Source organism: Acomys minous (assembly GCF_964271855.1).
Source record: "Acomys minous genome assembly, chromosome: 6".
Lineage (NCBI taxonomy): Eukaryota > Metazoa > Chordata > Mammalia > Rodentia > Muridae > Acomys > Acomys minous.
The window spans coordinates 72,431,600-72,445,913 of record NC_140487.1 but is presented as its reverse complement, the minus strand read 5'-3'; the positions used below and the strand labels follow the sequence as shown (position 1 = coordinate 72,445,913).

At 39.4% G+C, this 14,314-nt stretch overlaps 1 protein-coding gene across 18 annotated transcripts in view; it reads left to right on the top strand.

Annotated features, from left to right (window-relative positions):
* The window catches only part of AGBL3 (AGBL carboxypeptidase 3), a 63,878-nt gene that overhangs the window by 26,224 nt on the left and 23,340 nt on the right, over nt 1-14,314 (top strand). For all 18 annotated transcript variants that reach the window (XM_084787020.1, XM_084787016.1, XM_084787019.1 and 15 more), the window contains 4 exons: nt 356-456; nt 677-789; nt 9,533-9,599; nt 11,246-11,326. In XM_084787020.1, coding sequence (XP_084643146.1) covers nt 356-456; nt 677-789; nt 9,533-9,599; nt 11,246-11,326 — 362 coding nt within the window. The remainder of the gene's footprint in view (nt 1-355; nt 457-676; nt 790-9,532; nt 9,600-11,245; nt 11,327-14,314) is intronic.

Here is a 14,314-nt window from a genome sequence, read left to right as displayed (position 1 = left end):
AACTGAAGTAACATCATTCCAGATGACAAAAAAGAATTCGCATGGAATTTTCCTCAGAATAGTTATCATCACTCCTAATAACTGGTAACCATATTGGTAATTGTCTTACTGACTTGTCTTCTGCCTTGCATCACACACCAGTGTATGTTGAATAAGCTTTGTTCACGGTTGTGGGGAAGAAATGAGCAAAAGCATTAAGCCATTAAATGACCTACTCCAGAGGAAAAAAATCCAAAGGACAGAATGTGGAATCATATGCATTTTTTATTTAATGTATCTTACAATTTAGACTTACCTTAAGAGGAAGAAATTAGTAACTCATTCTCCATAGTGAATTAATTTTTTGATGTTTTAGGCAACAAACGAGGCACTCATTTCAGCACAAAAGACTTAGAGTCAATGGGCTATCATTTCTGTGATTCTCTGTTGGACTACTGTGATCCTGACCGGAGCAAGGTAAGTCAAATCACTCTGCATAGGTATCAGATTCTGGCTGTCACACAAATGACCTGTCTGCTGTCCCACAGCAGGTTTCCCCTCTTAATATCCTAACGGTTTCCTGGGGTTTGGGATATATTTAATTACCAAGTTACTGTTATCATGGATATATCTAAACATTCAATTAGTTTAATTAGAAAGTAATTATTCTTATAATAAACTCGTAATTTTCCCTTAGTATTACCAGTGCCTGAAAGAATTAGAAGAAATGGAAAAACATATGAACTTGGAAAGAGTATTTGATAATCCAGACACTCCTCTAGTAGAAATTTCATTGGATGTAGACTCTAGGTAAGTCAAGATCATTGACGTAATTTGTTTCATTGTTTTATTGAGTTTTTATAATGGTGCTTGAATATTACTATCACTTCCACACAGAAAATTCTGACTCCTATTAGGGAAAGTTTTTACAAGTGCATTATTTTGGTCAAATATATTAAGGCTTTATTTGGTTTATTCAATATGAGCACTGCTGTGTGGCATGTGTTTACTATATGTTAAAGACAAACCAAAGTGTGTTGCATTCACCTTGTTTCTCATTTACAGCATTTTATGCCCACAGAAAAACTGAGTAGAGTAGACAGTAGAGATATTTCCCATGTATCCCCATTCCTATATGTCCAGAGCCTTCTCCTCCTGTTATTAACATCCAGGATGATATCGATGCTTCAGTGAATGAATTTCCTTAACAGACAGTTATCACCCAGTGTCCATAGTTCACATTAGCAGATACTCCAGTCAGAAAATAGTTTCACATGCTGTGGGTTTGGACAAATTTATAATGACGTGTATTGTACCATCATAGTATAATACAGAGTGTCTTCACTGTGGGCTCATACCTCCATTCTTTCCCCCTTAAGAACTGGTAGCCACAGGTCTCTATCATTGTCTTAGCTTTTCCAGAATGTCATTTGGTTTGATTGTCTAGTATATAAGCCTTTCAAACTGCTTTCTATCATTAAGTAACAAGCTTATAAAAATCCCCCTGTCTTATCATGATGTGATGGCACATTTATATTTTAGCTCTGAATAGTAAGCATTGTCTGAATATACCACAATTATGCACTCAACTGAAGAGCATCCTAGTTGCTGCCAAGTGTCAACATTATAAATAAAACGTCTATAAGCATCTGTGTACAGGTTCTTCTGTGATATATTTGCATCTCTATTGAGTAGAAACCAAGCAATGGGATTGCCAATGTAAAAGTACAGTTTGTTGTATTGTTTTATTATATGTGCCCTTTATGGTGATACCAGTGTTACAGTAAGTGTTACAGATTTCACATATAAAATTCCAAGAGGCACATTGCCTGAGACCATACAGAAGGGGCTTCTTTACTCAGAGATGTTTAGAATTTGGTTTGGCTTGGTTTTATTTGTTCCTTTCAGCATTGGGGTAGGATACTTTCTCTTTACAATTAACTTTTAAGCTGGCCGTATCATTGTTGATGACTGGTCTACAATATTGTACTGTAGAACTCCAGAACTTACTTCTTCCTTAACTGATCTTCGTGTCTATTAACTAGTAACTTCCATTTCTTTTGCCTGTCCTCCTAATAACCACCATTCTCTGATGCCATAAATTAGATGATTTTTAGATACTTAATATAAGTAGAATTGTGAACTGTTCTGAAAAATGTATAAAACATGTTAGTGCTGTTATCTTGAGAGCTCTAGATACGGGCTTTTAGATTGATGTTAGTATTAGTCAGATTTTATTATCAGATTACCTACTAGGACTAGATTTTAGTTTTTAAAAGAACCTCCATACTATTTTTCCAGTGAGTATTTTTTCATTTATTTAATTAATCTCTTTACTGTCTCATCTCAGCCCCCTCCCTCCTCTCCTCCTCATGCTCCTTACCCCTTCTCCTCCTTCTCAGAGAAGGGGAGACCCCTAACGGGTACAAACCCACTCTGGCAACTCTGTAGGACTAAGGGCATCTTCTCCCACTGGGGCCTGACAAGGCAGCCCACTAAGGGAAGGTGACCCAGAGGCAGACGACAGAGTCAGAGACAGCCCCTACTACCATTGTTAGGGGACCCACATGTTGACCATGCTGCACATCTGCTACATATGTGTAGTGGGTCTCGGTCCAGCCCATGCATGCTCTGTGGTTGGTGGTTTAGTCTCTGTGAGCCCACATAGGCCCAGGATAGTTTACTCTGTAGGTCCCCATGTGGCATCCTTGAGCCCTATCACTCCCTCAATTCTTCCCTTCACTCTTCCACAGAACTCCCAGACCTTGGCCTAATATTCGGCTATGGGCCTCCGCATCTGTTTCCATCAGCTGCTGGTGGTTCCTGATGCCACAGGCCTTTGGGATTGCAGGTAGGGCTGTAGTCCAGGAGATGGAGCTCTCTGTGGGCAGGGCATAGCTCACTACTGCTGGGCTTGTCCAGAGACACCCAGTAGGCAGGGGGCTGGGCCATAGAGGTCCCATCTATTTGTTCTATGGGCGGCAGGTTTCCAGGGATGGAGACTGAGCTGTGGGCCTGGAATCCATACTATTTCTAGTAGCAGCTACTACATCATTTTGAGCTTTTGTGTTTGCATTTTAAATACCCAGTTTCATTCTTTTAAATGTGGATATGCAGTTTCCTAAAACCATCTGTGAAAAGTCTATCCTTTCTCTATGGTGTACATTTGACACCTTGGTTGAATATCAGTTGACTATTGTGAGATGAATGCTGATTGTTAAATTGACTGGCTTGAGAGACATCTAAAAGATTAGTAAAGCACACCTCTGGGTATACCTGAGAGGACATTTCAAGAGAGGATTAGATCATGAAGGCTGTAAGAGCGGTTCAGTTTATTGATGGATTCAAATTTTGGGACTACTGAGAGATGATTAGGTTGCTGGGACTATGACTTTGAAGTTTGTCTTTCTCTTTGCCCTGGCCTTTGCTCATTATTCTTCTTCTAGAGTGACAAGGACAAGAGGTTATTAGTACAGAGATATTAAAACATAATATAATTAGGTAGGCTGAGGATTACTCATTGTAGACCTTGAATGCCTCATGTGTGTGATAGAAATTCCTACAATTATATAGAAGGATGCTGCATATAGTCAGAAAGTTAAGTATTCTCTAATACCAAATTGAAGTTTCAAATAAAAATATCAACAACTAATTTAATAATAATACAGCCTGGTCTTGAAAAAAAACAGTCTTAGTTTTATGGCATGGACAAGAAGGAAGTCTATGATGAGAATTCATATTGCTTTATGAGAATACCATTTTATGTCTAACATATATGCTTTTCTAAAAGTGAATGATAATGCACAAATAATAGTACATATTTTATATCTTTTTCCTATTGGAAATCTTTTATCTTCTTAATATCTATTGTAAGTTATGTAGTAACTGTTAGGTTTCAAATAATCTAACAGAATATTTCTTCTGGCTTAAGAACCATGTGTGACTATTGATACAATTTTTATCAAATTCTCTCAAGCACAACTGCTACGTGTCCCCACTGACTCTTCTCACTGTTAGTTATTATTGTTAGTGTTCTTTTTCTTCACATATTTTCACCTATTGCTACTAGTCTGGTTTTGCTTTCTTTTAAAAAGATTATTTATGTATGTATTTTTATTATATTTCTTTTTTACATATATATTTAAATTTTCACACATATATACAATAAACTACCTACAGCAAGAAGAACCACAAAATAACCAGGAATTATATAAATGTTACATTCATAGTGTTTTGGCTATTTGTATTTGCCAGCCTTGAAAAAACATCTTTCCTATCTTGGTGAGTCTAAAATTCTGAATGTAAATCATTATCTATCATATCTCATCTCTATCAACTTAAAACAACTATCTTGACTTGAAAACATCTTAGCCCCTAAACAACTAAGCTTAATTGTAAGACTAAACCATCTGGTATTCAACCCCATCAGAGACTTAAAAAGGAATAAAACTTAATTACTTAAGTAGACTTAAGTGCAGGTTAGCAGCTTCCAAAATGGAAAAAAATAACAGAGTCAGTTTGCTACCTGAACAGTCACCCAAAACTCTTTATAACGTTGGAGCATCATCTTCAGCCTTCTTGCCCAATATATCTGACAGACATATTTGTGAGGCAGAAACTATTGAGGACTTACTTACCCTGTCTTTGTCTGCATGTATACCTGCACTCCAGAAGAGGGCATTGGCCCCCTTTATAGGTAGTAGTGAGCCACATGTGGTTGCTGGGAACTGAACTCAGGAACTCTGGAAGGGAAGCCAGTGTTCTTTACCACAGAGCCATCACCAGGCCCTGGTCTTGCTTTCTTAAGAACGAAGTACAGCTGTGCCTTCTACATGCTTCTACATAAGCTCCCCAAATATTTGGGCATTTCTTCTGAACTCTTGTCAATTCTGTAGTAAAAGCATGTGCTAGTTTTCATGTTCCTCATTTTAAAAGACAGATATGCATATGTAGTACAGAGAGTACCACTGCATCTCAAGAATGTCTCAATGTCTCAGTATCTCAAAGAGAGCCAAGATATTTAAAAGCAGTTCTAGCTGGGCATGAGGGTACATGCCCACGTTTTAGGGCTTGGAAGGCTAAGCAGGAGGATTGTGAATGTCAGGGCGCCCTTGAGTACATACTGATACCCTGTTTAAAAGACCAAGAGCCATTCCAGACGCATATCCTATTTCTATAGTGTTGTATGGTGCTAGATAATAAAAGATTTCTTTGTACATTAAAATACTTGATCTTCTCTTACTTCTCTTATGACTTAGAATTGCCATTAAAAATATAGGTAGTTTTCAAATGTCCCATCAACAATGACAGATGTTGAGATATCTGCTGATAGTCTGTAATAAGAAGCAAGGTACACAAAAGCTTTGGAATAATATCTTTTATAGGAAATAAGGATATAAAATACACAGTTATTCATTCGTGTTTTAAAAATAAAACAATAAAAGGGTGAGTTTTAAAACTAATAAAGGAAAAAACTAATGAAAAATTAACATTTGTCATTAACAAATTGCAACAATGAAACGCCATGACAAACATTTTAGAATTTCTTAAAATCCAAAACACTGACAATACTAAATGCTAATAAAAATGTGGGAAAATAGGACCTCTCTTTTGCTGGGATTATTTTGTGTGACTCTTTCTGGGGAGATGTGAATAAAATTCTATTCATCCTACAAAGGACACCAAAAGTAGACCAAAGGAATAATCCCACTTAAATGTAGCTGGTGAGCCTATGAACATATATTGGAATTACTAACAGAAGGATGCAGAGGCTGCTGCAGCACCCAAAGGCCCTTCACAGCATGGCGACAGCTCACAGAAGGTGCATTCACAGTGGCCCCTGACCAGCTTGCTGATATCTCTACCAAAGAAAATCTCCTCCTTCCCAGAAGTTGACTTATTATGTAACCTGAAGTAGGGGTTTGTGAATCTTGTAACGTTCTAAATTTCCTGAGCCTTGTAAGTTTTTTTCAAACTCCCTGAGCCTTGAAAGATTTCTTGGCTACCTGAGTCTGACGAACCTCTTTACAGGAGAAACTTTAATTTGGGGGGGATAGCAATACAACGCTCTGGCTCTTATATTCTTTCCACTCTGTCTTCTGTGCTGTTCCCTGGACCTTAAATGGAATGCTGTAGCATGTCATCACTCTTCCACAGCAACAGTCACTTATCCCAGCAGCAGCCTAAGCATTTGTGAGCCTCTGCTGCAGCCATCACACACTAATAAGATGAGCTCTCCCTCCAAGAGAACAGGCACATCACATTTGATTGGCCGACAGCAGCGGTTCAGATGCAGAACATTCCCTGCTTGCCCTGTTTCCTATACAAGCCATTAAGTCCTTCATTTTCATGCCGGCAATAGATCTTCCCTCCTTTAATTAAAGGTAGATCTGAAAGATATCTTCTGTCACTTCATCTTATTCTCCCCTATTTTCAATTTTTCCTGCAAATCATAAACATGAAAAATAGTACCCATTAAAAAAAAGAAAAAGAAAATAAAATAATAAAAGAAAAGAAAAAATAGTACCCATGTGTCTTTTACTTATAATTTCTCCCTTAGTTCTTTATGATCAGACAAGTCAGTCTTGGTTGCATGTCTTATCACCTACAGCAAAGGCCACACAACTGATGGCTTGGCATCCTTACAATCCTGCCCCATACATGCTACTTTCTTTATTTTTTAAATTTAAAGACAAATATTGAAGATCTGAAAACAACTCCTATAGGAGTGACTTTTCTACAAAACTGTAGCTACACAATGCATTAAAACATGCATTAAACAGAAATACAATGAGTCCACCATTGTATTTAAGAAAAGATAAAATGCCTAAGGACCAGCATGGATGACCTGCAAAGGATGGGCTCTTAAAGCGCTACTAACAAAAACAAAAACAAACAAATGAAACCCACAAATGGACGAGTGTTTAATTACATGCACTTGAGGTGAACCTCACACACTTGGAGTCAGCATTTTGTCATACAGCAGTTACACATTACAAAAGTGCATAGTGTCAAAGGAACATTACCAGCATTCAAAAGCAGCTGGGTCAGCTATGCAATAAAACACTACAGCACCAGTTCTCAACCTGTGTGGGTCGTGACCCATTTGGGGGTCGCATATCAGATATCCTGAATATCAGATATTTATACTACAATTCATAACTAGCAAAATTACAGCTATGAAGTAGCAACAGAATAATTGTAGGCTTGTGTGTCACCACAGTGTGAGGAGCTATATTAAAGGGGTCTAGCATTGGGAAGGCTGAGAAGCACTGCCTGCAGCACGCCTACCGTTCATCACTGAATACACTGGTAGGAACTTTGACACTTTAAAAGGGGCGGGGGTAGTGAAGGAGTGCCCTTTATTTTGTCTGTTTAAAATCAAACAGAAAACAAACATCAATTCTGTTATACACTAACATCTTCAGAGTACATCATTGTACAGAAGGGCTAAGAACCAAACTGTTTACAGAGATCCAAACACGAGCGAGAGCTGGCCCCTCACACCGCTTTCCGCTGATACTCAGGAGGAACCGCTTAGTATTCACTGGCACTGAGCAAAGTTGCAGAGTTCTTCACCAGGTATTTGAGGAAATCATGAAAATCTGAGAGAGACCGAAGTATGCTGGAACTCTCACAGATCACCCTGAGGCACCCATGCCCCAGGTGCACAGAGCGCCACATTTACTGAGATTGTTTGCCTGGTGACTGAGTCCCAGAGTTCGGCAAGCCACGGTGTCAGCTTCTGGTATTCTTTAACTTCAACCCCGCCCATTTTCAACAGTAGGATCTACTCGGCGCTCTTCTTCCTAGGCCACTAAGGTGTCTTGCTGGTATTGTCACCATCTCTGTTCAGTTTTGCTATCGTTTCCTTTTTCCTCTATAGGCCAGGCGTCTTCTTACAAGGAGCAGCCCTCTCCTCTGGCCCTCTGATTGCCTTGCTCCCTCCCATGGATTGCCTCTAAAGTTCTCACTGTTTCTGCAAATTGGTGTCCACTTATTTAACTGCTCTGCTTTCTGGAACCCACTCGTTCCAATTTCTGTTCCAACCAATGAAATATTTCCTCTCTTGTTTGTCCTTTTGGCTCTTAGGTTTTAAACCAAACACATTGAAAAAAGTCCACACAGTATTCACAATATCCTTATTTATAATTGCCCAGACCGGAAGCAGCCAGATGTCCTCCAATAGACAAATGACTTAAAAAAGTGTGTCCATATGATGGACTATAATTCAATGATAAATATAAGTGGGTTGCCAAACCACGAAAGGATATGGTACAACAGAAACTTATGTATCGCATCCATATAGAATGGGTTTTATCTTGATGGGAGCAAAGCCAAAACAAACCATGGCCAAAAAATACTGAGAGAGAGATTTTCTACTTGAGCAGGTAAGAAGAGCCAAGAGCAATGCCTTCCTTAAAGGCAGTGTGGGAATGTTACATATAAAGCCTATAAATACAAATAGGAAAGTACAACAAGGATGGACACTTCCTGAGCATGCTCAGTTAAGCAGTAGATTCTTGAACATGCTCAGTTTATAGTCATGCTTCATGAAAGAAAGATGACAGGCACATTGAGACATACATGGCCCAGGGTCATGTAGCAGATCTGAAAAGGTAGAATTAGCAGATAGGTGGCAAACATGCTCAGCTTCATCACAAAGACAGTGGATAGAAATGCCTCTAAACATAAATAACTTTGTCTTAAAAGATTTGGTTGAAATAAAGGAAAAGACACTTTAGTGATATATTGATATAGGAATTTGCCACTAAAGCGCCTGCCTCCAGTATTGGTAACAGTATTGGTAAAAGAAAGAAATCTGAAAAGGCCATGTGATCCCAACTGTATGATACAACAGGTAAGACAAAAGTAAAGGGAGAAAGGACAGTGGTTGCCAGGAGTTTCCTGGGAACAGAATAATGGATAATCAAACAGAAAATGTTTGAGGCACTGAAACTGTGTGATGCTATAGTGGTGAAAGATACATGTCTTTATAAATTTGTCAAAACTTACAGAACATATGCCAAGTTAACTACTAAACAATAAGTTTGCTGTCAATTGTAACAAATTACCATGTAGCATAAGAAGTTAATAGCAGAGAAAACTGTGCGAGAGGGAACTGTGAAATATCTATTGTGCGTTTCTGTAAACCAAAAATTGTTCTTTAAAAGTAGAATCTATTCATTAACACTAATATATCAAAACTATAACACAGAACACTTCCATTCATGAGTTGTCACTCAAGCAAATAAATTTTGCCTACTACTGTGTTAAGTGATTATAATTAGAATAGATTTGTATTTGACCTTTTTGCTCTTGAGGTACTATGCTTTGGGTAGCAACATATTCCCAAATGTTTATAGCTTCTGTATGCTCAGAAAATAAAAATACCAATTCTAAGTTGTATAGGATCACCAAATAATAAACAACTTTTGTAACTCTCATCTTTTTCCTAATTAGAATTATTCAATTCAAATAAAATGATAAAGTAAAAGTGACATTGAAATTTTAAATTCTGAAAACTGTAATTATTATTGTTTTCTTTTTGCAGTAGTCGAGGCTCTGATAGTTCAGACTCTAATGACAGTCAGACTTATCTTCTCAAGTTGACCTCTCAGGTATGACTGAAAAGTCTTGCTTCAGTATGGATATGTTAAGCAGGTACATTGATTATTGTTACTAACAACCAGGAAAAATGTTTGTGCTTCTATCATTATTGTGTAGTAAAAGTTGCTTTTTTTCTGATTGTGTGCATATCTTTAAATAATAGAATTTTTATTTCAACCTCCTTACTTCATGGATGAGAATATTAAGATCCAAGGAAGTGAAATTAATTACCAAATGCCACACTGCTTCTTAATGTCAGATGTGGTACCCTAACATACATCACTTATTAACCCAATGTTCATTTATTTAATTACACATTTATTGTTAATATTATGCTCACATTATGTATGAAGCACTGCCTGAGTGCTAGAAACAGAGCAGTGAAAACAAGAGTCAAAAAATCTTTCCTTTTATTTTCTTATATTCTAGTTTGGATGTGACATAACAAAATAAGTAAAATATATGACTTAATAAATGAGGATAGATGCCTAATGAAACAACTAAAGAGTTTCTATGGAGATCACAGTTTGAATGGGCTTACTAAAAAAAGAGACGATAATTAAGTGGGGGAATAAGCTCCTTTTCACTGTGTGACAAACAACTTCAAAAACTTAGCAATTTATAGTAAGCTTTTATTTTCTCACTGTTGAGGTCTGAAAATTGATTCTATTGGACTTTGATAGGGCTGCTGGTGGGGTTTTTTCAGACTTCAGATTTTGTTTAGTTAAATAATACATGGTTTTCATTTACTTCAACCAGAGAGTACCCAGTATAGAAATCCAATGATGAAAATTCCTAGTACAAGAAGGACAGTCATGCAATATCAGCCCATTGACAGCCACGTTTCCTCCAGCAACCATATGCCTCATTACACCAAATATCATATGCCATGTTCCCTAACAATCCACTAGCCTCAGTAAGTCACATAGCCAGCCAGCCTCAACATCAGCAGAACGAAGAGGTATATTCCGTTCATGAGAGGTTCTACAGAGTTCCATAGCAAAGACCAGGGATGCACAATCCTATTAGAGAGGACATACGTTTGGAAGCAGTGGCTTAGCATTCTATAGTTCACCTCTGAGCCACAGTTATTAACTTCCTGCTCAAATGCTAAATTTATTAATATTTGTCCCTCTTCCAAAACACCCAGAGGCTCATCAAGGCATGGCTATCAGTCCCCCATCATGACCTACACCAGGGCTGGACCATGACCTGTAAAATAAGTCAAGTTATCTGCCCCTATTACATACACTTACAATAATGGAACAGAAATTGGGAAATTATAATGGACATATCATTAAAAGATGAGTAATAGGGAGCTTATAACAGTCATAGAACCAAAATAATTCTGAATTTGCATGCAAGTATTCTGGAGACCAGAACCAAGGCTCTGGGCGTGCTAGGCAAGAACTACAAATTTTTATGTGCAGATATGGAGTAATCTCCTCTCCTGGGGATTAGGAAACATTTCTAAATCTCCAATTACGTTTTCCTAGAATCTTATGTTAGCTTTGCATACATCTAGTGTGCACAGTTGCAGTGAGTGGGAGGGAATGGGACATTACTCTGTCTTCTAGGAAGTGAGTCTCAAAATGCCCTGATTTATATTTTCTTTGATATGTTCATTAAATATTAATTTAAAATACTCTTTTACCAGGCGAAAAACAAGAAAAAGTGTCTAAAAACAAAGAGGGAAAGAAATGCCACCCTAGCAATCCGCCAGAATAACATAAGAGAGGTAAATCTTGACTAATGTAATGATTAAGAATGTTTTAAATATGAATGCTAAAGAATAGTAAGTCATATGTTTTCATTTTTCTCAGAAAAAATGAATAGAATTTTGGTTATATTATTTGCTGTTTACAAAACTCAAAAGATCCTTGATAGGTAAGAGGCAGGTCTTATTAAGATGCCATATTTGAAATTTATTTATATTTATTTTATTTTAAAATTATTTGAGAATACTAACAAAATTCACCCATAATATTAAAAAGAAAATTAAAAACAAGGAAACCTAGAAGAATATGAAGGAGTGAAAGTAAATGGTGCTGGGACATGGACTTATAAATGACAGCTACGAGCTTAGCAAACATATTCACTAGCAAACTGGTAAACACCACTTAACAAGGAATGAAGAACAACCAGTAAAGTCTATGGTTATATAGGAAATGAAAAACTAATCTATTCAAAAAATCCTCAAATTCATTGAAAATAGCAAGTCTGTGAATCCAAACTGTCCTTGTTCCACTCCTCTCTCAGTAGGACAGGCTTACTACTGCAGAATAGTGCAGCCAAGAAAATAGATGGCAGCTTTGCCACAGCTACCAGGGAGGTGACAGCTCTGCCAAGCTACCAGGGAGGTGACAGCTCTGCCACAGCTACCAGGGAGGTAACAGCTCTGCCACAGCTACCAGGGAGGTGACAGCTCTGCCACAGCTACCAGGGAGGTGACAGCTCTGCCACAGCTACCAGGGAGGTGACAGCTCTGCCACAGCTACCAGGGAGGTGACAGCTCTGCCACAGCTACCAGGGAGGTGACAGCTCTGCCACAGCTACCAGGGAGGTGACAGCTCTGCCACAGCTACCAGGGAGGTGACAGCTCTGCCACAGCTACCAGGGAGGTGGCAGCTCTGCCACAGCTACCAGGGAGGTGACAGCTCTGCCAAGCTACCAGGGAGGTGACAGCTCTGCCACAGCTATCAGGGAGGTGACAGCTCTGCCACAGCTACCAGGGAGGTGGCAGCTCTGCCACAGCTACCAGGGAGGTGGCAGCTCTGCCACAGCTACCAGGGAGGTGACAGCTCTGCCACAGCTATCAGGGAGGTGACAGCTCTGCCACAGCTACCAGGGAGGTGACAGCTCTGCCACAGCTACCAGGGAGGTGGCAGCTCTGCCACAGCTACCAGGGAGGTGGCAGCTCTGCCACAGCTACCAGGGAGGTGACAGCTCTGCCACAGCTACCAGGGAGGTGACAGCTCTGCCACAGCTACCAGGGAGGTGACAGCTCTGCCACAGCTACCAGGGAGGTGACAGCTCTGCCACAGCTACCAGGGAGGTGACAGCTCTGCCAAGCTACCAGGGAGGTGACAGCTCTGCCACAGCTATCAGGGAGGTGACAGCTCTGCCACAGCTACCAGGGAGGTGGCAGCTCTGCCACAGCTACCAGGGAGGTGGCAGCTCTGCCACAGCTACCAGGGAGGTGACAGCTCTGCCACAGCTATCAGGGAGGTGACAGCTCTGCCACAGCTACCAGGGAGGTGACAGCTCTGCCACAGCTACCAGGGAGGTGGCAGCTCTGCCACAGCTACCAGGGAGGTGGCAGCTCTGCCACAGCTATCAGGGAGGTGACAGCTCTGCCACAGCTACCAGGGAGGTGACAGCTCTGCCACAGCTACCCGAGATGCCTTCCCAGGAGGAACAAGGCAATGGCAGTCTTGCCTCCAGCTGCCTGTTTCTGAGGCTAAGTTCAAGGTGAGTGCAGAGAAAAGGAGAAAGAATCCTGCTATTCAGACCCCAGTCTGGCTGGAGGTGTCATCTTGGATGCTACACACTGAGTAACCGAGTCATCACCATTCTTGCCTTGGTTTGTAAAGTTCAGGTCAGGCAGAGAGGCACTTGAAGACCTAAGGCTGCCATAGCCGGCTCCAGTCAGTGTCTCCAGCCTCAGATCCAGGACTAAGGCTTGGGGTTTTTGCCTTGAGAGTGAACCAGAGCATACAACAGATAACATCCTAGTCTCTTCCCAAAGAATTTACCTCATTTGCGGGTTTGCAGGAGAGGACTGGGGAGACCCCTGGGAGGAGCCCTTGACAACTTGGAACACACACCATACACAACTTCTAGACCTACCCATTAATAGGAGAATTTTTAAAAAGTCACCTGAAGAGCAGATTATGATCCTGGGCAGGGTTGAAGATATTAGAGCAATCAGCAAAAAATTAGTGGGAGTTGAACAACTCCATATAGTCAGAGAAAACCCCTACTGTTCCAGCAAGCATTCTTGACCACTGAGCCATCTCTTCAACCTCATAATCAAGGTTTGATTTCACCTTTCTTCTTATTCCATAGATATTACCAATATGTTGCCAGCCATATATACAAAGGAATGGATTTTGTGTTTTAGCTTTTTCATGTTTTGTGTTCTATTGAGTGTTGTTTTGTATGTTTTGTTTTGCTTTGCTTTGCTTTTTGCTTTTGTTATTGTTGTTGTTGTTGTTGTTGTTGTTGTTGTTGTTGTTGTTGTTGAGAGATCTCACTCTGTTGCCCAGGCTGGACTCAGAGCTCTAGAATCACAGATGCTAGCAGCATTAACTCTATTTTATAACAGTCTAGTGTTACTGAGTTATATACTCTGCATGCTGGCAAAATATCTTTCATTTATCTTTCCTTTCCTCTTTTCTTCTAAAAAAATCTTTATAATGTTGTACAAAGAAACGAAAACTTGGAAATGTTAAAAATATTCTTGGTCACAATGATTTGTAGACTAATCAAGGCTCACAGTCAAAGTTCAGTGTGCATCCCTTTTAGTCCAGGTCACAGTCACATTTCTTCTCAAAAGAGAAGGTGATATGTTTATGGTTTCCTCTGTTTTAGAGTTCATTACAAAGCTCAAGAAAATATTCTTTTTGTATTAACACCTTTTGTACATAAGTACAGTTCTGAAATTTATTGGTAGGTATAATTTTTAATACAGCTTCTAATTTAAGTAACTCTAATTTAACATTTT